This window comes from Pholcus phalangioides, unplaced genomic scaffold (genome assembly GCF_987345545.1).
Source record: "Pholcus phalangioides strain wild (caught in Gottingen) unplaced genomic scaffold, Ppha-v1.0 ptg000039l_1, whole genome shotgun sequence".
NCBI lineage: Eukaryota > Metazoa > Arthropoda > Arachnida > Araneae > Pholcidae > Pholcus > Pholcus phalangioides.
The window spans coordinates 13,628,002-13,653,910 of NW_028301625.1; the positions used below are offsets into that span (position 1 = coordinate 13,628,002).

A 25,909-nucleotide genomic window follows, 5' to 3' on the forward strand; every position below is an offset into this window, starting at 1 on the left:
CACCAATCATCATCAGGTCAGTCAACTCCATTTTTTGAAATCATTGCTAGACTATCAACGAGAAGACATCCATTGCAAATTAAAATTCTAACTGGCAAGAATAATGCTAAATTTTATAACTTCTGATGCCGTGTTGGAAGAGTATGGAATAGATTGCCAACAGAACTCATATGTTCATCCATATATCACAGATTTTGTCATTCTCTCTACGGTTTTAATCTCATCATTTTTAATGTGCTATGACATACATTGCATGTTGAGTGCACACATACATCACATTGAGTTTTATTGGTGTATATCTGCTTATTTATTGCTTATTTGTACATACACATCATATGATAGTGTTCATGTGTTTTCTTTTTTTTGATAAAACATATCAATAGGTGTCATCTTTTTATCGGTTTTTCCCGTTTGTTTGCATTCTTGTATAAAATCTTCATTGTTTCTACCGATATTGCTGCTTTTTCTCATAGGCTCTATTGATTATTTTAATTTGGAATGACATGCAATGATTTTTTTAATACTTTTAATTTAATTTTTTTTACATATTTTTATATATTTCTAATTTATATACGTTCATATATTGAATTTTATTTGTGTGTACATATTCATTTTAATATTTGGGTTTGGGTTTTTTTTAATTTTTTTAAACGTATTTCTTAGTGTCATTTTTTATGCATTTTCCCCTTGCACATGTTCGTGTGCATGAATATGTTATTGCTTTTTACTGATATCCCACTATTTCTTTACAATTTTTTGATTGTTTGAATTGTGCACCCGTGAAGTTAGAGCCGAGAGCGTTGCACAGGTTTGTATATTAAGTAAAATAAAAAAATAAAATAAAAATCATTATAAAAAATAGCTCATATATTACACTAAAAGCACTTTTTTGTTTGCGTGAAAAAAAAGTAATTTTAAATTGCTATTAATTTGAGTGATTTTTTTGCCTCTTTTATGCACTACCATTCTCCCTCTACTCCTCAGGGAACTTATTAATTGATGAAAAGCTTGCATAACCAAAAATGCCTAGCACTAGCTCATTAGCCCTGGGGATGACAAAACAGGATGTGGCTAAAAAGACATCCGCAACAGAATGCCATTGTCATCTACTTCCCAATATTTCTTGTATTCATTCTTCCCCTCACTGATTTGTATCCTGTTGTTGAAATTATAAGAAAAGAAAAACAGCGGTGTGTCCAGTTTGAAGCCTGCGGGCACCGTGACACTCAAAATAGTTTTGCAAGCTGTTTTGCCTGAACACATGCAATTAACAATAATTGAATCCATCTGTCTGTTTTACTCATTGAAAAGAGAGCAGCTGATAAGCATACAATAAGGGAATGCCTGTCGGCAAAGGTCCCTGGTTGTTTTTTTAAATGATATACAGTATATTTTCCACATGAGGAAAAAAAACTCATTTCTACACTACAGCAACACCAATAATCCTGCCCTCCCCCCACAAGGGTAGGGCTGACAGTGATCCAGCCCTGGGACCCAAGATAATTAAAATTGTTTTTTGTTTTCTTGCTATAAATTCACTATAGGGGGCCCTGGAAGTAGTCTGGTTTGTAGGGACCATATCAATACTTACCAAGAAGTTAGACAAGAAGCTATGGTGTGGCAAATTTTTTTCAACTCATTCATTGTAATCTAGTTCATTGTAATCTAGCTGCATATAGCATGGAACTTTATTCCCATTCTTGTGCAGTTCCTTTTGTCTCATAGATAAATAAATTATGAAATTAATGAATTATGAGAATTATGAAGTAATCACAAATTTGCACTGTTGGAATAACAAAACATGGCCTCCAAGAGAGTCAGGTTGAGGGCTCCAGCCTGGGAACTCTTAATTTTTTTTTTGTTTAATTTAAATTCTTTTTTGAAAGTTAGTAACTCAAAATTTTTCTGGAGTAAATTTCTTGCGCTCCTTTTCTGCCCCCTCCAAAGGTCAATTTGAGTGGGAAGGGGGGGGGGGTGTTTAACCCCCCCCCATTCTTTAGCAGACTTTACAGGATTTTTTTTGCCTTCTGCCATCGCCTTCTGAAGCTGCAAAGGTTGTCAGCGAGGGTTTTGCATGTTTCTAGGGGTTTTCTTATTGTTCTCGAAAACTGTTTTGGCCTAGATGTCTTACCGCGCAGAGATCGTTCACAGTTTCAAAAACGTGGAGAGGATTCGTATAATATATGCATTGGAACCACAATCCAGAACTCGCATGCAGGACTGCTACTGGAAACTTTGTCACAACCAGAGTTTCAGCTCCCCTTACATGTAGATGAAAGTTAAAGGGTGAATTTGTTGCCCCTTCTGGTTCAGTGCCCAGGGTACCAGACTCACCTTCCCAACGCTCCTAGTTGCAGTCCTAGTTGCATGTCCCATATAAACAGAACCAGGTTCTGACAAGAGAACAATATGCTCTTCAAGAGCCGTAGTCCTGTGATATCAATGTTATTAAATAGAAATTGGTTCAAAATGAAGGTAACTGTTTCACTCTTAAAAGATTTGAGATTCATTAATAAAACTGCACTTGGGTTATAATAAAAAAGTTAATTTCTTTTAGAATTAAATTTTAAATAAAATTTATTTAACGAAATCTCAAACCTTTTTCTTCATCATGGTTAAGTAATATTTTAATGATATTTCAACTAGAGCACACACACAGGGCTGAACAAATCAAAAAAAAATCCAGCTAAATTTCTTGGAAGCCAAGCATGTTTTTTCCTAAAGAAAAACAGTCCTAGATATATATTTTTTAATCCTTCCGGGATTTTATGACCCCTTTCCATGTTGAAAGACACATTATTATGAAATAAAAAAAATTGTCATACACTTCAGTTTAGCAATGATGCATATATATATAATTTTAAGTGCCAATATAGATTTTCTTGTTGCCATGGTGACTTGGCACTTATTATGAAATAAAAAAAGATTGTCATACACTTCAGTTTATCAATGATGCATATATATACAATTTTAAGAGCCAATACAGAATTTATGATAGATTTATAAAAGAATGATGCATGTATATATAATTTTAAGCACCAATACAGAAGAATAATGCATATATATACATATAATTTTATGCGCCAATACAGATATATAATTTTAAGTGCAAGACAGGTGATTTTAGCATCACCGTGGTGACTTGGCTCCTGGAATTTTGTCCAGCCCTGAAATAGAGCACAGTTTTTTGAACAATAAGCAAAAATTTTGATATTTACTGCCAAAACCCCTTATGCCAGGGGTCTCCAACACCTGGCCAGATTTGGCCCTTTAAGTTTTTTGTTGAGGCCTGCCGATGTTATCTCATGTTATTTCTCAAATGTTATCAATTCATTTATTCATTATTATTATGTATTATTTTTTTATTATTTCTATTATTTTATTATTATGCATTTTTGTATCTTTCTATCAGTACTGAATTCAGTTAACTTATATTTTATTTCTAAGCAACAGCAAAGACGTTAAGTTTTTTTGAGAGAAAAAAAAACCACTTTTTTATTTGGGAGAGTATCTTCTTGTATAATAGTAAATATAAGATTTGGTTTGAAAAATTCTGAAATTCTTTCTGTTGAAAAATTCTGTTCAAAATAATCTGATTGAAAAATCACTCATATACGGGGCTGGACAAATCCCATGTGCTAGATCACCATGGTTACTAAGAAATTGACTTTGGCGCCCAATATTTTTTGTATGATAACTGATAACTAAATTGAAGTCTGAGCACAGTACAGAATTATCAGAAATTATGTTGACTTGTCTGCCAGCATGGAAGGGATCCTGAATATGTCAGAATACACATTTTTGGATGGATTTTGTGGAGAAAAAAATCTTGGCGCCTATAATATTTTCTTGACACCTAAATTTTAATTTTGGATTTGTCAGGCCCTGCTCATATATATGTATACACTCATGCAAGGGCGTAGCGAGGGGGGGGATGTGGGGGTCTGGTCCCCCCCCGAAATGTGAGAAAATGACCGAAAAAATGGAAAAAGATGGCCAAATCCATTGTTATGTCACTTTGGTCCCCCCCCCCCGAACGAAATTTCTGGCTACGCCCCTGCACTCATGCATTTGAACATATGTATAACATTAATAGGCCTACATATACTGTACAGAGGCTCAGGACGTGCACAGAACCAAACTTGGTGGGAGGGACCAGGGATATCTTCCCCAGAGAAATTTTGAATCGCTAACCTTTAAAAAGAATTTAAAACAAACCAAAATAGAAAGAAAATACAAATATATGCAACTTCTGTTGATATTTTAATTTATTATTTTTTATCATATTGAGGCAGACACCCATAGATTTACCACATTTTACTGAGGCTAAAATATTTTTCCACAAAAGTAGGTTGAATAATATTGACATCATCGCTGAAATCAAATACAGATTGGGGATAAAAAACGAGACATTCTAGTTCAAAAAAGGACATATGGTCAACAGGAAATGTATGTTGTTATGATCTGTACTGCGAAATGTCTCGCAAACTTTGAGCAACACCAATCATTTTTGACTTTCAATGTCCCTGACGTATAAGAATTGTATACTTTCATCAAAGATTGAAAGCATACAATAGATGATGATGAAACACATCAAGACAATCAATATTTGCAATAAAACTTTGGGCTGCAATTCTATCATACATTCATAATGCAATATAAATTCTATGAATACATTAGATTCTAATGATTGTGTAGCAGATAATTTTACTAAACGTTGCACACAAAGGATTTCCAATAATAAATTATAAATTTCCAATAATATCTTCAGATAAAAATTTTGTGCTCCATTTTGTTCTGGTTTTAGAACAATTTTACTAGGGTGCTGTAGCCCAAGTCAATAAGACACTCACTAGCCACACCAGAAGATGTTCAGAGGTGACGAGAGTTTGATATCTGCTTAATAAATGCTAAAATCTTTCCTGGCTCAAGGTATGACAGAAACAGTGACAAGATGAAACCATAAAAGCATGTAGCTGCCACAAGAATTCCTCCACTGAGGTGCCCTTTCATCATTTGCTCAGCAACACACACACACATGTGAAAAAAGCCAAACACTGCGTTTAGAATCAGCAATAGACAGACAAGACTGTACATCTTGATCTGATTAAATAATAATAAATAATTCTGTGCAGGAAATGGCCATGTTGATGAAATTGATCAAATTAAAGATAGAAATAATGTCAGAACTAATGAAGGTGTTTGATAATTTAATACTGGGGTGTAAATGGTCCCCCCTAAATTCAGTCTGTCTTGGAACACTCATCAAGATGCTACTGCATGTAACAATAATTATAATAATTCTAATCATTTACATCATGGCTTCTATGTCAAAAAAGACTCACCCCAATTAAGGGTTTACTGACTTTTCGGTGGAGACATAGAAAAAATGTTTGTGACAGTGCCGTTCTAAATCAGAAATAAACTGTAGCTGAATATTTAGCAACTTCAAATGAGACCAATGGTATAAAATGATTAGCATATGGAAAAAACTTTATATTGGAAAGTGTAAATTTTGCAATCGTAATAATGGCAAGGGCCATTATCGAAATTTTAGTTTTGGGGGGGGGGGGAACAAATCTGCAAGTCCCTGATTGAGTGGTTAGTTAGCACACCAAGCCTTTGGTAAGTTATTTTTTTATCTGCGTTCTGCGACAGTGTTTATGGTGCTATAGGTACCATTTCACTGTGTATTTTTCAATGCATAAACATATAAGTATCTATCTGAATTTTTCAAAATTTTGTTGCTGTGACAGTAACCACCAGAGCTAGTGTTATAGTTTCTTTCTCAAAAGTATACTGTAAAACATCTATATCTCAAATTTCTTTGCATTAGTTGACTTTTGTAGCCGCTGGGGGCTCGTATATCAGCAAAGTTATTTTATGACTACCCTATGTATATATATGTGCATTAACATCTTAAACTAAAACAGTCTTCAAAGTTTTCAAATGTTAAGGAAATGTCATAGTTTAATAGCATAATTTTTACATTTACAGCTGAGAGGGCTCCAGTAATAAAGTTGGACAAGTTTGACTTTACTGGTGATAGTGGAAAGCCATATGTGATTGAGATACCATACGAGAGTGAGTGTAGTAAATTTGTTTAAATGTTTTATTTCATTATTTTATTATAACAAATATGATTACTGCCCGCGTATGGAATTTTATTATAATTAGCACAGTTATGCTAGCAGTATTTTTTTTATTTAGCACTTCCTAATACACTGGTGTGCAAAAAGTAATGATGAGATGGTTTATTAATATAACATCAAGCAAAAGTGTTTCAAATTGATACAAATAATATCATACGATCCCTAAGACTTAAGAACATGGGGAAAAGTACACAAAACTTTCCAAAAAAGAAATCTAAAGGATAAAAAGAAGCTTTATTGAAGGATTGCTTCGAGCACAATTGGACAGAAGACAGAAACGTCCATGCGACAAGTGACTGGCAAGCAAAATCCAGCCTTTAGTAGCGGATATGAGCACCCCTGACTGCTATGCAAGATTTACATCATCTGCCCATGTTGAGTACAAGGTTGTCTACAAGCTGTTGAGGCATTGCTGCTCATTCCTTTTTTAGCACCAATCGCAGCTTGGAAATCATTACTGGTGGCTGGTGACGTGCTGCCAAGCGTCTCCCTAGAGTATCCCACACTTGTTCAATTGTATTTAGATTCAGGGACCTTGCTGGCCAATTGATGCATTGAATATCTTCACTCTCCAACAGCTCTGCAACAGCCACTGTGCGATGAGGTGTAGCGTTGTTGTCTATGAAGAGGAATTGAGGTAAAACCTTGGTACAATAGCAGGCACCAGTGACTAAACTGCCTTAGACGATATACGGGTACCCATCATAATACCTCCCCAAATGAGAACTCCACCACCTCCAAACTGGTCTTTTTCTATCATGTTGGAGAGGTTATTGTGCCCTGCTCTCTTCAGATATGCATGCATCCAGAATCGCTAGTCAGACTAAATCTGCTTTCATCTGTAAAGAGTCCACAAAAGAACAATAAAATTCATTCATCTCTTTTCCTGCATTCCTACTTGTTATAGGTTCTAGTTTTGAAGACATCACTGGGACTCAAATTATACATCTTCCAAATTTTTAGCCAAAAATCTGTGAGTGAATTAGGTTCAATATTGTAATGACAATTACTACCTCGGGTGTTCTGTTAATGGACGGACAAACTCAGAGGGTTGTTAGTAGGCATCAAGAGCAACAAAAATTGTAATGGACATATTGTCATAAACCATGTTGAAATCACAAAAAATGCATGCAGGCACTGAGTCCAAAGGAGATGAAAGGTTGATGTCAGTTAATCGCTGAATGCATTCGTGGGTTCACTAATCATATCTGGCACCTGTGGACACACCGAAGGATCTCATACCATAGATTGTCGTTGCTGTGGCAGACATCAAAAACATACATGGTATCTTCGTGTGCGTCTGGGAATCGTTTTTATGTCGTTGTAGACTGCACAATGACATCAATGGCCACCCCCTCCAACAACTCTTGTAATAATTAATCAAATAAATATTTTTATAGCTATTATTGTACTTTTTGTTGTTCCAGCGTGACATCAAAACCTGCATGCGTTTTTTGGGGATTTTCACCCTCTCAACGTGGTTTGCGACACCATGTTCCATTGCAATTTTTATTCTTCTTGATGTCTACTAACAACCCTCTGAGTTTGTCAGTTCATTAACAGAACACCCTGTATTCATATAACAATTATCCTTTTAACAATATAATTTCATGTTTCACATAGTGATGTAAAAATAGCAGACATAACATAAAAATAATGAAGGATATTAAAATTTTAATGGAGGAGGATTTATTGAAAGTCAAAAAGCATGGATGTGTTAAATGATAGAAAGTGTATTGAAGTGTCTCAGGAAGATGTATCAAATCAAGTTATAATACAACACTTAAAAATTTCACACACAAATTACTGCAAAATTCATTGTTTTCAGGTTCTTAGACCGAAGCGTTTATCTTTCGATGTTTCATTCACATGAGTGGTGAACATTTTCAAGAAAGTCTTACGTAGCGGGAAAGAAGCTACTATTTACCTCTTTCCCCTTTCTCCCTGCTTGTGTTGCACCACTTTGCTGAGATTGATCAGTTGAGCAATGGACCAATCCTGGCAAAGTATTGTGATGTAAGCGGGGAGATGAGATAAATCTTTCCTGCCACAAAATATTCTTGAAAATGTTTGCCACCCATGTGGATGAAACATTGAAAGATAAAAACTTTCTATACCATCAGCCTAACAACCCAAAAACTTTGAATTTTTCATTACACAATGGCCACAAAAGCCTTGTTTGTTTTATTTATTTTTGTTTTATCATTTATGTAATTTTCGTATGGTGAAGATACCTCTAAGGAATTTTCTTTTATTTTAATAGTTGTTGGAACAAGAACCTCCAATGCTGTAGCAAAATTACTTCGCAATGGTCAACCAGTGACAGCAAAAGAAGTTGATGTGGTTGTGAAAAATGAAAAAGTTCTTGTTACATTTCGTAAAGCTTTGCGAGGGACCACAGGAAAATACAATTTTAGTATTACAAATTCTCAAGGTGTTGCGGAATGTGAACTGCACGTGAACATCCTAGGTGAGCTTTGTATATATATAATGGTTCATTTGATTATGCGGTGATTGTAGAAAGACATAAGTTCAAATATATCACTACTTTCACTCACTAAAATCATTAATTTTTGTCTTTACATTTGTTATGTATAAGAAGTTCTACTTAATACTTCTCTAATGTTATAAATATTTATTGTGTGTGTGATTCAAAAAAGTTTTTTAATGTCATACAGGTGAACTTGGTTAATTCAAACTTGTTTAATTCAAATTTTTTAAGAATTTGAATTTTAAGAATTTCCCTTGAGTTTTCTATTCAATTTCATATTAAAATTACCTGCTTAATTCAATCTTTCTTCCTCATATTTTGGATAATCCCAGTTTGATTCAGAAGTCATTTGAAAATGTCTATTCTCTCATAATTTTTGGCTAAATTCTGATCATTCTTTTTTGTATTCCATAGTTTACTGATGTTTTTCAGAATACAGTCAGACCCTGATTTAATGAAATCTTTTTTTAGTATTTCTTGTCACTCAAAACCACAATCTGAAGAGTTCACTTCCCACAAATTGATCTTCAGCCCTCCTTTAAAGACAAAGAAAAAAAAAGGAACAGGAATCTGTTCCTCTTTGAGTAAAGAGTACAATAAAGTCATTAAAAATATACATATGAAGGTTTCAGCAATCTGTGGAACACGAATGAAAAGCAAGGTCTTGCTTTGAAGAGCCACAGAGACTCTGGAAGATTTAACACTGATGAAGAACCCCAAGAAGATAAATGAAATTTCAGAGCTCTTCCATGCTCTAAGAATACATAAGCCGGAGAATTTAAAATGAAATCATTGATGTATGTGCAATAATTTAATTTTATAATAGTTTTTTAATCCTCTGGTTCCCTTCACTAGTGTACTAACATAGATAAATATAATTCGAAATGGTAATTTGAATGAATATTCTTTAAACTGCAGACTAAAAACAATTATTGAGATAAACGCCATGAGGTTAGTGACAGAAGACTTTTTGGAAAATAAACTGGCTCTTTTTGCAAAAACTGCAGATAGAACAAACCTAACACAAGGGGCTCTCTTGCCACAACAATATTAGCACCTCAAGGGGTCGTGGTTGTGTCTGAAAAATTTCAATGGATAAATGAAATGTAAGACATTCTGACTGAAGACTGATGAGACCAAATTTTTGTATTCAGATCAAAACTGTCAGAAGCACACACACACACACACAAAATTCTTAACTTGGGGAAAAAAATGAGGAAAAAAGTTTCACCAACTTTCGGCTTTATCAAAGTTCTAAATGCAGAAAGAAAAGGTCAGCTCAAGGGTTTGAGGGTTGAACCCCCCCCCCCCAACGATTCAACAATTCATCTACAGCATTTGCATGATGAGGCATTTCATTATCAAGGGGTCCTCTTGGTATCATCATGGATCTCCCACCACCTCAGGCAAAGTACCAAGGCCCGTACAAGCCTGCTAATATTAATGTTACACGATGAAAGGCATTGCCCTATACACTTAGGTGGCACAAAAGCTGCATAAATGGGCCCATGCTTCAAAACAACCATGCATTATCATTCATGAAAAATAACCCAGAACCAATGGCACTACAGAAAAGTCGCACATATTAAGGATTTGCTCTCTACAATAGTGGTTTGCTGTTACTGAACCCTTTCTGAAAATGTAGAGCTCAGTATGACCATTTAACATGATGCTTTCTAACATCATAACACACTTAAACAACCCATATCGATTTCTTCAACATTGTTTGCCAGATGATACAGTGATCCCACTTCTCTACAGATTAGCTGACATCCAGAATTACTCATTAGACTGAAGCATTTCTCATCACTGAAGAGAACAGTGCCTCATTGCTCATTACTGGGCTGTCCAATCTTTGTGGTCCTCACAACACTGCAAAGTATCATCAGTGTACATACATTAACAGTATATGCAGCGTTCTGGTCATTGGGCGAACAGTCTATCTTTTTGTACATAATCTGGCAACAGTGAATGACAATACTGTGTTTTATGTAGCCATCTGCAGTTGCTTTGGAAGCATTTCCCGCAGTCTGAAATCTATCCCTTTCAGCTCTATCTATCACTTCAAAATGATACATTTGTCATCACTTGGCATTGGTTTCTGTGAACAACCACCACAGATCTTTCTAACAATTCTTCCTGTTGTTTGGAATGCTTTCCATGCATAAGAAAAATTGCTATGGACGGCAGTAAATTATTCGTCTACACTTTATGGCACTGTGGTCTTTTACAAGTTTGCCAATTCAGCCACTCATAAAGTCATCTAAATATGTCCTGCAAGATATTATTTTACCAATATGTATCCTTAAAAATCGTCAACGAATAAGGCAAATACTAGGAAATACTAAAAAATTCCTAATGCATTTCCACACACTATGGGTGTCGCCTTCAGAGGATAAGAGTATAATGCTGACCAAGTTTCCCACTTGGATTGAGTACCAAATCTTCAATCTTGGTTGCTCAGCGAAATGAAAAAACAATACGTCTGTTCAAGTCAAACGTTGTGGCAAGAATGAAGAGAAGTGCCTGCGTGTAAGTCTTTTGCAACAGCCTGATTGGCTGCTTGTGAAATGGAGCTATCTGATTGGTCTATTCAAATTTTCTTTGAATTCCCGCTCGTAGTGAATTTAAGCCATGGTGATGCGATCGGTGGTGTTGATTTACAGTCGTTTACTAATTTATTTTTGAAGGTCCTACATGCCTTTGTGGAAGTCTAAATCGGCCGTGGATTTCACTTCGTTAAAAACTCTTGTTTCCTGAAATTTGAATTTTTGGCCCTCTTGCAGCAGTAAGCTGCAATGGTAGATTTTTCACATTCTTGATTTTTAACACAGTGAGCATGTTCATTTAATCCAGTTTTTATGGGTCTCCATGTTTGTCCTATGTAGCCAAGCAGGCAATCACCACATGGAATATAATAATTGCCCCATTGTTTATTTTGTGGTATAGCATCTTTAGGGGGTCTGAAACAAAAGTTTTTAGTAGGCACATCTATGGCACCCATTGTTTATTTTGTTGTATAGAATCTTTAGGGGGTGTGAAACAAAAGTTTTTAGTAGGCACATCTATGGCTGTAAGGTTAAAATTTTTGAGAATCGGCTTGATCTTAAGCGAGACTATTGCATTATTTAGTATAATTACACTTTCATTGAGTGGCTTCTTAGTAATATTTTCCAAAGTGGTTTCTTTTGCTGGTTTCATGAATTTTCTGCTCTTTTCGTCAACAATGTTGGTGTTGAACAATCTGTCTTTAGCAATTTCTCTGATGGTTTCACGTTCACAGTCTAATGTGTTTCAGTCTGAGCAAATGTTAGATGCTCTCACGACATAAGTAGGAAATGCTGAGAGTTTCTGTTGCATGGGATGGCAAGATCTAAAATGAGGTGGTTGTCAGACTAAGAAAGAAAGACCATGATCGAAGTGTTCAAATTTTCTTCGGGATAGATAGGATGAACCATGAATTATTAATATGGCATCAATCAGCTGCTTTTACAAGGGGACACTAGTATCGATTAGTAAGAGACAATTCTAAATTATGGTGTCGCAGTGAATTTTTTTGTAATAGGGTTGCAATAAATGGAATAGCTTCCCCCAGGGGTAGTAAATTCTAGCATAATTGACACATTTAAAAAGAAATATAATGAACATGTTGAGGTAAATTGAGAAGCTATCCATACTTAGAATAAGACAACCATAAATATATTTTATGGGCATTGTATAATATTGTATCATGTATATATATTGTTTCTAGTGTTTTAATTGAATTTTCAATTGGTTTGCTGTATTTTAGAAATATATGACATCCATATTTGTTATGGGCGTCTTTTTCCTTAGCCACCTTGTTGGGCATTTTGCCTGTTGCGGCCTTGTATTTGTATAACTCATGTACCACTGGTTTTTAGCACACAAGCCTGCCTGCTTACAGTAAAATTGGGAGCATTGCTATATTTGGATGCTCTTAGAAGACAAATTGAATCCATATGAATCCAATGAACATTTCAGAGCTGAAAACAGCCCAACATTGACTATGGGCGTTGTTGCCCACACAGCTCATCAACACCTTCATTTAGAGTAAGAACTGTCTGAGTGTGGCTATTGCAGATAACCCACATTCCTACTAAACACTCAGCAGAGTATCACTCCTATTGTGTTTTTATCAATATCAAATAGGAGTCAGATATTGGAAGATTATGCTATGATATACGCTTATTATATATTGGGTATTTTGGTTATATTTGACATCCATGTTTTTTATGGGCATGATTTTTTCAGCCACCTTATTAGGCAATTTGCTTGTTACAGCCTTTGTATTTGCATTATGGTTGACCCATCTTTATTAGCACAAAACCATTTTATTTCTTGTTTATTTGATTTTTATTATTAATACATCTTATTATGCATGGGTTTTTCATTCTCCAAGTCTCCACTGATTCTGTGTAGGTACCCTTCATATATTTACACAAACTGCTATATATGTGTTTGTGTTTTAGACCTGGGTATAGTGTAGATATTTAGGTCATACAGAAATGATTGACACGATTGCAGTAAGAGGGAAGAAAATATTTTTCTTCAAAAACTGAATATTACATCAATTAGACATTCTCCCCATTCAAGTCCGTGCACTTCTCTCATTTAGTTGGGAGTTCCAGAATGGCTGTGGCAAACCAGGTGTACACGTAATACATGTAAGTACAGGTATTAAAATAAGTATCTTGCAAAGAATATGTAGATAGCTCTGAGAAGCAATGTTCCTTCTGAGCTGCATTCTGTCTATGGAATTATATTTTTAAATTGAATCTTTTTGAATTCACAGATGTGCCAACTCCACCTGAGGGACCATTGGAAGTATTTGATGTATATCGTGACAGATGTAAACTCTCTTGGAAACCATGTAAAGACACTGGAGGAATTCCTCTAAAACATTACTTGATAGAAAGACAAGATTTAGGAGCTCGTGGAGGATGGGCAGAAGTTGCAACAACTGATGACACAAAATTCAGTGTCACAGATATGACACCAAAAAAAGAATACAAGTTCAGAGTAAGAGCAATTAATGAGAAAGGATCTTCGCAACCACTTGTAGCACCAAAAAATACTTTTGCCAAGGATCCTTATGGTATGAATTTATGATACTAATGTAATTTTTAAATTTTACGTTAAAAATAAATAAAAATGGTAATAAACAAAGGGCCCCTAGTTGAAAACCATTGTTGTCCAAGGATGATTGTCTTTATATTAAGAAGCAGCATTATCTCATCATATGCTACTCTTGTTGACATCTCTTCTAAATCTGCATTTTTTTTCGGACCACTAGAAATGCACTTATAAATATTAATTTGCCACAAAAAATATAGTTGATTTGTTAATAAATAAAAATCAGATGTTTTGGCTCTATGAAGGGGTTTATTGCATTGCACTCCTGTGTACTACACAGAAAATAGCAATATAGGGAATTTCATTAACACTTTCAGTGATCAAGTTGCACAAATTACCGATGTATTAGATGCACTGGGAATCTTGAAAGTGATTTGAAGCAAGATTTCTAAAATATACATATTGTTATAGCAGTTAAAAAATTTCTTGAAAAATATCATCATAGAGGGATTTATCTTAGAAGGATATCGTTATATTAATATTAAGAGGAGCTTAACAATAGATAAATGACATTGAACATTGAAGGACCGGACACACCCCGCTTCCCATCTCAGAGAGATATCGAAGCTTTCCCGGGGATGGGTGTATCCGGAAATTTATTAATTTATGTGAAAATAACAATGATATACATATATTCAATAAATAATCTGGAATAAAAAATCGTACAAATTGTGATCATATAGCATCATCCACAGATAATCAGTCCGTAATCGTAATAGTCCTTATATAAATAATCAAAGAATAATTTTTGTCTTGTATGTGATCTTGTAAGATATAAATTGACGTCGATATGTCCGGCATCTCCATTTCATTCACACCCGCCGGAAAAGGATGAAACAGTTGAGTCTTCTTGGGCGTAAATTGTATCGATTATTAGATGTCGGTGAAACAACCGATGCATGTCTTTTTGGCCGTAAATTATACTTTTTAATAGGTAACCGTGTTACCTCTCTTGTTGGCTCATAAGACGGGTCCTCCAAGCGCGAACGCCGCCTCCTTGATCCCGCAGCTCGTGTCTTATTGTGGAGTAGATGTAGGTTGCAGTCCAGGAATCGAATCAACCTCTGCAAAGGTTGAAAGTTCAGAGGGCTGTCTAGAATTATCATCTTCCAAGCAAGCATTCTGGACTCTGGCAGTTGGCCAAAGTGGAAGTCTATCATCTGGGGGATACGAGGTTATATAGTGCCATAGGGAACTATTTGAACCGCAGATGCATACGCTGTTACTAGAACGTTTAAAACGCAGAAGATACACCAGAAAAGGGCCATGCTCAATGATAGCGATTGTTTTCTCTCTAGGCCATACGTTCAAATGCCAATGAACTCGTCATTGTATCTTATATGCGTCCTTTGCTGTACATGTATTCCAATTGGTCTGCCACTCCTGCAACACGTCCTCTTTAAGCACCCGATGGACCAAACTCCTTGGCCAAAGGTGGTCGTCTTGCGATGGAAGTTTTGTGGCCTCCTTGGCAAGTTTGTAGGCTATTTCATTGCCAAAGATGCCTGCGTGGGCTTTAACCCAGGCCAATCGGATTCTCATGTTGGCGCATAAAATTCGGCGAATCTCCCGTACATTATGATGCACAGAACGTGGGTTTTTGATTGATAACATGCCCAAAGCGCTGTCTGAGAGGATCAGCACTGGTTTCGATAAGGCGTGTGCCCTTGAAATGGCATTCAGAATCGCATATATTTCAGCTTGAAAAACACTGTTTTCTTTTGTGAGCCGCCTGCTCCATTGTTCCTCGATGGATCCATCTTCTTTTATAACTACATAAGCGCACCCTGTACCATCAGAAGACTTCGAACCGTCTGTATAGATCTTTACTGTTCCAGGAGCCAGCTTAATGCATTCAGCACCAGACAGCACGACCTGATTTGCGTCAATGTCCACGCTGGGATGCATGAGCCATAGCTTGTGTTACTTTTCAAAAGCCTGCGCTTGCAGTGATTGAGTACTAATGACAACGTCTTCATCCAAATGAAGAATGCTGGTCTTGTGGGCTTCATATTCAATATAACTGCTCAGCCGCGGATTCCCTGTGGCAACATATAAGACTTCATTTGCAGTGGTGGAGTAGGCCCCGGATACATATAACAGGAACGGGCGCTGGGCTATGTCCAGAATTCTCCTTTGTGTTTGCGTAGGATACTGAAACCAAGAGGCGCATCCAAAGGAAAGCTGGCGCTGCACAACTGATCTGTATAAAATATTCCTAAAATTCTGCTGGAGCCCCCATTTTGGTCCGGCTACTCTACGAAGGAGTTGGAGGGTACCGTGTACCTTGTCTACTTGCTTAGCGATATGTGTCATAAAACTGAGCTTGTCATCTATGTACACCCCTAGATATTTAATTACTTTGGAAGGCCAAATCCGTAATCCATTGATAATGATCCTCGGCTTTTGCTTCTTGGGATGAAGCCAAAGAAACGTGGTTTTCTCCACTTCCATCTGCAGCTTATTATTACTCAACCATTTCGACAGTGACATGAATGCATTTTGCGCTGTCACAGTTATGTCGTCATGGTCGTCCCCTGATATTACAAATATGAGATCATCTGCGAATGCTTGTATGTAGACATGAGGACCCCAGTTAAGTTTTAACAGCGTATCAAGCACCAGCGTCCACAGTAAAGGACCACTGCAAGATCCTTGTGGGCATCCTTGACGCTGCTCTTTTGTTGCTACACCTCCATCAGTAGTCATTGTTATGTAACGGTCTCGCAACATATTCTCCACGATACTTACCAAAGACGACGGAAGTGCTGTTCGACGTAACTGGTTTATAATGAGTTTGTGGTGTAGGGAGTCGAAAGCACCATGTATGCCCACCGACACAACAGCTGTTTGAAGACCATGGGTGTGTTTGTGTGTGATGACACAAAGAAGAGCCTCAATGGCCTTTTCCGCTGATCTTCCAGCGAGGAAACCAAACTGGAGCGGACTTAACCAATTAGCCTGTTCTAAATAATACACAATACGCTGGACCAGAACCTTTTCAAAAACTTTTCCTATTGTGGATAGAAGACATATTGGATGATATGATCGCAAGGACTCTGGGTCACGATCCTTTTTCAGAAAAAGAAGAATCTTCCCTTTTTTGAAATGGTTAGGAAACACCGATATGTCTAGCAGTTTATTGAAAACGAAGGTAAAGACTTCAGCATATTCTTCAAAAATTTTCTTCAGAATTGGGATGTTGATATTGTCACAGCCTGGTGCGCTTCTGTTCTTGAGGTTATTCACTATGTGAGTATGTAAATCATGTTCAAATACGTCACTTCGTCTCTGCACTAGAGCAATTCGTTCTACTGTATCCGGATATATAAGATTCAGCTGGTATTCTGCTGCCTCAAGAATGGTTGAGTTGAACATACCATCATCCTCACTTGAGGAGGTATACGTTTGCATTTAAATACTGAACGATATGCTCCACCGTAAGGACTACTTTCCTCGGCACAAAACTTCGTCCAACTGGTGATTTTAGCCTTCTCAACAGAACGCTTGTATACCGCCCTTGCTTTCTTGTATTGCGCTCTAGCTATATTTTTGTCCTCTTTGGCCTTTACAAATCTCCATTCCAGTGCCCGAACCTTTTTTCTTTCAATGGTCAACTGCTGGGTCCACCAGCTTGGAAGACGATTTTATCTCATTTGGACGTACCCAAGAGTATCTGCGCATTTTCTCTGTAATTCCAACATAAAATTGTCGATGGTATTATTTACACCGTCTTCCGTTGAAACCGTCCCAATTTGCTTAAGGAGCACATTGAACAGCGGCCTTGTGACTGCTGCCAGCTTGCGCAGCCTCCTAGTTGTTGTTCTATAACGATCTTGTGTGATTGAGCCACACTCCGCACGCAAGGACAAGTGAATATACTTATGCGAACTGTGGGAATCTTCCTCGCCAATGGACCAAGTGACATTCTGAAATAGCGACGGAGAGGTCGTGAAAGTCAGGTCCGGCCCAGCCGCGGCCATTTGACAACTCATATGTAGGTCCTGTGTGGCTAGTGTTAAAAAGGAACATATTACATCCACTGAGGAAGTTTTGCAGTTTTCTTCCTCTGACGTTTGTGTCTTTATAGCCCCAGAGAGATGAATGACAATTTAGATCTGTGCAAAACAGTTTTTCGACTTCTGGGGAGGATTGGCAGAAGTCTTCCAAAATGACAATTTGATCAAATGCTGTGGTCAAAGTACCATGCACAAGAACCAAAGGGCCTAGTCCATATTAGGAGAAACAGCTACACTCACTGGTCAAATCTACTGAATTTCAGAGATGTCTTGATCACCATGATCAGATAGTGTTTATTATACAAATAGTAAAGTTATTGCGGGCTATTAGCATAGTAGACAAATTGCTTGACACAGTAGCAGTCTTAGTGCAGTGCAACCTGTGCAATTGCACAGGTTGCACTGCACTAAGATGGTGGCACTATTTGGCTCCACAGGTTGCCAAATTATAGCGGGCACAGAAATGAGTTAGAAAACTTAGATACTCAGAAATAGAAAATAATTCTTGAGGTATTTTTTAAAAAAATTACTGTGCAAAATATACATGAAAAATAAGTGATGAGAAATTAAACGTTTGAGTCGATTAGCATTGCACATACAGTATACCGACTCCTGTGAAGATGCCCACACAGAAGAATATGCACACAGTTGCTTTTTGTCTTCTTTAATCTTTTTTCTTCTTTAAAGCAAATTCGCAGATGACGTAAAGCTAATGGGGGTATTTGGAAATCAAAGCGATAGGGAGTTGCTCCAGACCCACTTAAACAGGATTGACGTGGGCAAATGAATAGAGCATAAAGTTTAGCATTGACAAGTGCATGGCCACTCATTTTGATTCGACAACCCACCTTTCTCCTACTCGTTGAATGATGCCACTATGTTCGATGCAACTAGGGTGACCAATTTGGGAATTTTCATTGACGAGTGGCTTAGGTTTTCTGAACATTATCCAGCGGTGGTAAAAAATATGAATAGAATGCTTGGTTTTATTTTCAAAAAAGTTCTCTTTGTATTCTAAAGTCATTCTTCTGCTTTTCTGAGGCTTAGTTTGTCCTGGACTGGAGTATGCTGTAAGGTTTTGGAAACCATACCTACAGAGGGACATAGACTTGGTTGAAGGGGTGCAGGGAAGAGCTATGCGTGTCCTCTGTGGCACACACGGCTTGAGTTATGAAGAGAGACATCATTTTTTGAATATGTTTACATTGGATGAACGCAGATATCGGGGAGATGTGATCAAAGTGTTCAAAATTTTCAATGCTATGGATGGGATAGACCATGAGTTATTAATACGCTGTTAATCAACAGCTTTTACAAGGGGACACCAGTATTGTTTGGTAAGGGACGATTCTAGGTCGTGTTGTTAGGGGGAGTTTTTCTCCAAGGGTTGTGAATAAATGGAATAGATTAATCCTGGGTTCATGAATTCTAAATTAATTGGTACGTTTAAAAAGAAATACAATTAACATGTTGGGGTAAATCAAGAAGCTATCCCTACTTAGAATAAGACAATCATAAATATATTCTGTGGGCATTGTATAATATTTTATCATGTATATACTGTATATTGTTTCTAGTTTTTTTAATTGCAATTTTAATTGGGTTGCTGTATTTCAGAAATATATCACATCCATATTTATTATGAGCATCTTTTTCTCAGCCACGTCATTGGGCATTTTGCCTGTTGTGGCCTTGTATTTGTAATTATTAACCCTCCGGGAGATAGTGGACAGTTTGCTTTCTCTTTTATTGTCCAGTAATAATGGAAAAAATAAAAAGAATTGAGAAAATCATCTCCCTCCATCACCCCATTGTTCTGCTAAGAAGAATGTTTCCCTGCATTACGGGGAGTAAAAAAGAGGAACTTATTTTCTTTGGAAGTGATGACCAGAGAGGGCTGTGCAATTTGCGAGCCCCCCTCCCATTCAAAACACAGTATTATTTTCAAATGCTTTTGTAAGAAATAATGTCTTTTATGATTTCTGGGCCTTATTTGAACAGGAATCCTGAGCTTGAGCGCTGTTTTTCTATCTATCTCACAAGAAGCTATTAGAAAAAAAAGTAAAGTACTCTCTCACACTGGGAAACCATGCATTTTGGCTCCCCATATCCCTGTTCTATCTCCCGACTCACAATAATTTTCTAATAGTGCAACACATGTATGTGGACTGCAAAATCATAGCAAACCACACACAAATGAACAGCTTTGGTTGTTTCAGAAACCTAAGCTCCAGATACCCAGGACCAAAATTAAGCAGGTGCATAAACAGGGCCGCAACTGGGAAGGAAAATTTACTCTGTTGCCCGGGGCCTGGTTTCATTCTAGCACCCCATTCCCAGTAATATTGAACAGAAAAAAGTGCAAACTCAGTGCACTTCAAGTGCCAGGGAGCCAGACTCCCGTGCTCTCTCTTAAATGCAGCTCTGTATGTAAGGTGTGACTAAATCGGGCCGCCAAAAGGAATTCCTTTTTTTTACCCTTTCAAAAAGCTTATGAGAGCTTTTTGTTGAAAATGCAATTGCATTTGGCAAAAAATATATTGCATTATTTCAGGGATCGGCTCAAGTCTTTTGCAACCCCATGTGCAAACAGATTTGCAGCCCTATAAAATATTGTTTCCTAACCTTCCAGAGCATTAATGTACCCAAACGGGAAGGGGGAGGGCTATCAGCTCCCAATATTATGGTGAATATTGGGAGCTGATTCATGAGATGAGATCTATTTTTGTATTTTTTTTTTACCACTAGCAGGTTTTGGGTTAGACAAAAAAAATTTAGCTCACAGGAGATTGGATAGTGATCAGTTAAAGTAGTGGTAATATAGCTGAGGAAATTTCATCAATTTTAATTAAGCAGCGAATGAATATGTGATCAATACATGAGTATGAAAGTGGCCTAGTAACATTGGAAATTAAAGAAGTGAAGCCATGACTAGAGAGCATATCCAAATAATCTGAGTGAGCCCACTATATGTAGCATTTAGGATATCAATGCTGATATCTCCTATCAAAAAACTACAATTTTTATTTTTATTTTTTTTATTTTATATTTTAGTTTAATATTTTTTAAGATGGAATCTAGTTCTTCTATTATTGATTGGGAGTAAATGAGTGTGACCTATACAAATTCAATATAGTGAGTTTTAAGGTTTGTTCTTGGATTACTATCAATTCACCAGTAAGCATTAAAAAACAGTCCAGTTCTAAATTGTAACACAATTGACACGTTTAAAAAGAAATACGATAAACATGTTGGGGTAAATCGAGAAGCTATCCATACTTAGAATAAGAAGTATTCTTTATGGGCATTGTATAATATTTTATCATGTGTATATATTGTTCACAATTTTTGTTAATTGCATTTTTAATTGGGTTGCTATATTTTTGAAATATATGACATCCATATTTTTATGGGCATCTTTTTCTCAGCCACCTCGTTGGGCATTTTGCCTGTTGTGGCGTTGTATTTGTATATATTTGTATAAAAATTTAAGAGATTTGTGTGTGTAAAAAAATATTCCCTCAGAGTTGATGTACTCTTCTGCAATGCATGAAAAAATTATAGTTAGTTAGTGTATAAAGATTAATTTCATCCTCGAAGACACAAACCTCTGATAGCACCAAAATATGAATATATTTCAATGATTGATTCAATAAAACAAGGAGTTGGTCAAAATTCGTCCTAATGTTTGTATGTTAAAATGAAGGAATTTATATTTATAAAAATGACTATATCCAACAGCACCCGGAAGGAAATTTGGTAAAGTTCTAATTTAAATTGAGTGTACATGTAGGTAAATTTGTAAATATGACAGAAGTAAAAGGACGATTTTGGAAACTTTATAAGCAGACTAATGTATTGATTGTGTTATATATAAAATGTAAATATGAATTATTTTATCAGAAAAACAGCATATTTATAATTTCATCAACAATGTTTTGGGCAATGAAACATGAACAAAATCAGAGTGCCTCCAGAGTGTACATTCAATTACTAGGGGTTTATGCATGTTAATTAATGCAATTTAGATCATCAACATCACTGATTTTATACACCCTAGAATCCTCTGACTTTCTTAAATATACTTTTCCATTTCTCGTCCAACAAAATTTAAAATCATTTTTAGTTTTAAATTTCTTAACAAAATAAAATAAATGTTTAACTAATGGTGCCAAGTGCTTGTTGAATTATATTGTGTTAGGTCTCAGTGTGCGTCTATCATTTATTTGAGGTGGACAAATCTTAAATTTATAGGCGATGTAGTAGCAGATATCACGGGACTTTTTGGTCTTGAATTGCATGATGATAGGCTTAATCTTATCTTTACTCGAAGTTGGAACACGTTGAATTGTGTTTATGGCGGGTTCTAAGTCAATAATATCAAGATTTTGCAGGATCTTTGTTTTGACTTCATCCAAATTCTCATTATCAATTTCCAGAAGACCAACAACACGCGATGATAAATACATTTACAATATTTTTTCAAATCTTGTTTGAAATTACTTGGTATAATGTTAAATTCTCGATACAGCGATATCCTTTACTACAATAAATCCCTTTTTTAGGATGTTGTTTTAAAGACTTTGAAACCACAATATATATATATATATATATATATACACACACAAAGATATTTTTTTTATATTTCATTCAAAATTCCCCTGCTATGTATTTTTAAATTCTTCAAAAAAAATTTTCTTTCAAGCGTGTTTAATAAACATTAATATTTAGCACTATCTACCTTTCAAAAGTGTTTATTAAGTTCCCGTGAAGCTACTTTCTGTGTAGTACACAAAAGTGCTGTGCAGTAAATAATTTTATAGTATGGAAGTTTCTGGTGGTCCATAGTCAGCAGGGCCATAAGTGGGATGAGGGGAGCATGCGGGTCTCTTGCCCCAGACCAGAAGGGAGCACAAATTTCACCTTTTAACCTCTCGTTGAACATTATATGGGGGCGACAAAATGTGTGTTTCCTTGGCTGATCAAGAATCTAGTTGCAGCCTTAATGGTCGGTATTCAGTGTCAAAGTCTCTCAATTTAACTATAATACCTCTACTATGATATTTTTCTTCATCCACAGAATATTGTTATATTGAGATTTCACTTAGTTTTATTACACACAGTGTCAAATTTATCCTTAGTTTCTCTCAGATAAGATATCCACCGCATCTCTATAGTTTCGTTGCTCATCAAGCAGGTATGCCCACACTAGGGATTAATGTTTCCAAGGTTTTTCTCAATCCCGGGAAAGCTGGAATTAGTGTACTCAAATTCCGGGATTCTGTTGTTGTAAACAATAGTAATTGAAGTAAATTTAGAGGTATTTAATAATGATAAATTATTAATATATTGTTACATAATTATTAATATATTACAGTATTACAATGCTGTTAATATTAAAGTTTATCAATTAATATCATTAATATAATTATGTGTTTAATTAATTCATTACTTCAAAAAATTGTAACTAATACATTTATTAGTAGAAATAATTTATTCTCTTCTCACCAAAGGTTTGACTCAAAAATAGGTCAATGTGTCTGGGAGGGGGTGAATGTATATCGCAGATTGGCAATAGTGATTTTAGCCTAAAATACATTTAGGAATGGGTGTGGTTAATAAGTTATTATAATTAAACTACTACACTGTATTATTCTTATTTGTTGGAAGGATTATCGCCAAGTAAACTATTCTACAATATTGTTGGAAATAATGTAATTTTGTAAAAAAAATTCTTTTCTATAGAAAAAATGATTATTTTTCATTTTAGAGTAATTCAATATTTAAAGAACAATCCTTCAAACAATTTGAGCTAGGTGCATGAATGAATGAATGCCAGAACTTTGCCACTGGACTTATCCCATTGCCGAGATCTCTTCCAGCCCAGCTTCGTGGCAGAGTGTGGAACACTTTATTTTGTGGCGAAAAAAAAAGAAGAAAAAAAAACATACAAACTTTTACAACATATTTTCCCCGGACAATTGGGTAATATTGCGATTAACAAATTTTGTGGTGATTACAGACGAGATGGGATTAGGAGTTGGATAATTTTCAGGGTTTAGTTAAGATGAATGTACACATATTAGGATGGAGGTACGTTTTAAAACCAATTGAGCCCCTCCCCCCATGCCATGTCATCTGTTATCTTACACTTGCCATATTATATACACAGGATACAAAAAGAAAAAAAAATGAGAATCTTATTGTGAAATAAAAAAAAAATATATATATATATATATGTATATCCATCGGAGCAAGTCATCTCGCTTAACTCCTTATTGGTGAGCAAATGAGTTTGATAACTTGCGGACTAGAAGTCAGCATCAGTTTTATTGGGTTAAGTTCAGTCTCTCCGGTGGATTTAATGAAAATATATAAAATAGAAGTATTATCTGGGGGAATATATACCATTAGGGGGATCACCAGTTGCATCTCGCTTAGCACCTTATTTGGTGAGCAACATGAATATGACAATATGAGTACGCACGTGTGTTGTGGACATGAAATGCTTGAAGAACTTGAATAGAGGAAAGAGAAATACACATATACACACATTTATATACCTATATATAACTGCCAGGTCGAGTCGTCTCGCCCTAAACCTATTTTGGTGAGCAATGTGGGCTTGGTTTAAATGGGGGATTGTCTGGAGAGAGCCTTAGCTAAGGATCAGCTTCGATCTTGGTGTTTTAGTTGACTTGATCTGGCTGGTTATATTTATATTTAAAAAAAATGAATATATAAAAATATAAACTACATGTAATGGTTATTATGAAACCATTCGCGTCGTTCCGCCTAGCACCCTAACTAGAATAGCGGCATGAAGGACACTTGTTGTTATCACATTTACATCATTGTAACGAGAATGTCATAAAAATTCTTGTTCAGGTCCCGTTAGTACATGCTATATTTTGTACATGTAATAGTTATTGAGCTAGGTACAGCAATTTCTCACTTATTTGTTTCTCTTGGTTATAAGAGAATTTTCTGCATACATTAAATATTCTCATATATGAATAGTGAATAAAAAATTTGAAAAAACAGTACTGTAAATAAAACTAAATTTTCGTTTTCTAGTGGTCAATAAGCGTTTTCCATATGCAGTTTCACAGCCTTTGCTGCCTGACTTTCAATAAACAGTTTTGTTCCAGGAAGCAACCTAAACATGATCGAGTCATTTATAATGTAAAGCAAAGTGCTGCAGTTTTCTCAAGGTTTCGACAGCATCTATACATAAGACTTCGCCCTACGCTGTTCTTCTTCTGAAATTATAACATTCATCTCATGTTCATGCTCTTCTTTTTTTTGATTTTCTCTAAAATTTTCAATGAGAGTGTCAATAGCTGTCATATGAGGCTCAGTTTGTACACTGTCGGCTATGTTTATGTAATCCTTAGCAATGCTGTCGAGGAAAGCAGCTTGCATGCAATTTTGTAAGTCTTGAATACCATTTGGAAATCCAGCCCTTACGCGTGATTTCTTATGTGGAAAAGCCTGATTTTCCAAAAAAAAATATGTTGCAGTTTCAGGAAATAACTGCTCAACTAAATATGGTTTATTAATATCACAGCATGAAGTACATAAATAGTGTTTGCTAATGCCATGATATTGGATGATGTAGAGCCCACATTGGCAAACAGCGATTGCATAAAAAAAATTCTGTAGAGCACTTAAACATTTTGCATGATCCCTTGGTTGCGAAACACTCAGTGTTTGTGTGAAATTTTCCATTAAGACATTATGATTTACAGACATTATATATTTACAGATGAGATTTACGAATATCTCAATCTTTCCTTGGAGCTTGTGTGCACTGAACAGGACGTCATCCATGGATAAGTCACCATCTGGTGGCATCATCAGCAATTATGAGATTTGGCCTGAATTGTGTCCGACCGTCCATGTATGGTTCCGTTCAGTGCACACGAGCTCCAAGGAACTATTGAGATATTCGTTGTCTCTGCAGTCTCGTGGTCTAGGGTGTTCACCCGGAAAGTGAAAGGACGTGGGTTCGATTTTCCACAGGGGCAGTTGAATTTTCTCTCTTTCTTAAATATAGCTTCGCATCAGCCAGCTGCTAAAACCTAATATTG

At 36.0% G+C, this 25,909-nt stretch overlaps 1 protein-coding gene across 4 annotated transcripts in view; it reads left to right on the plus strand.

Moving 5' to 3' along the window:
- Positions 1-25,909, plus strand: part of LOC149065606 (twitchin-like) — an 834,903-nt gene that overhangs the window by 245,472 nt on the left and 563,522 nt on the right. For all 4 annotated transcript variants that reach the window (XM_089253452.1, XM_089253454.1, XM_089253453.1 and 1 more), the window contains 3 exons: positions 5,998-6,084; positions 8,416-8,622; positions 13,457-13,759. In XM_089253452.1, coding sequence (XP_089109578.1) covers positions 5,998-6,084; positions 8,416-8,622; positions 13,457-13,759 — 597 coding nt within the window. The remainder of the gene's footprint in view (positions 1-5,997; positions 6,085-8,415; positions 8,623-13,456; positions 13,760-25,909) is intronic.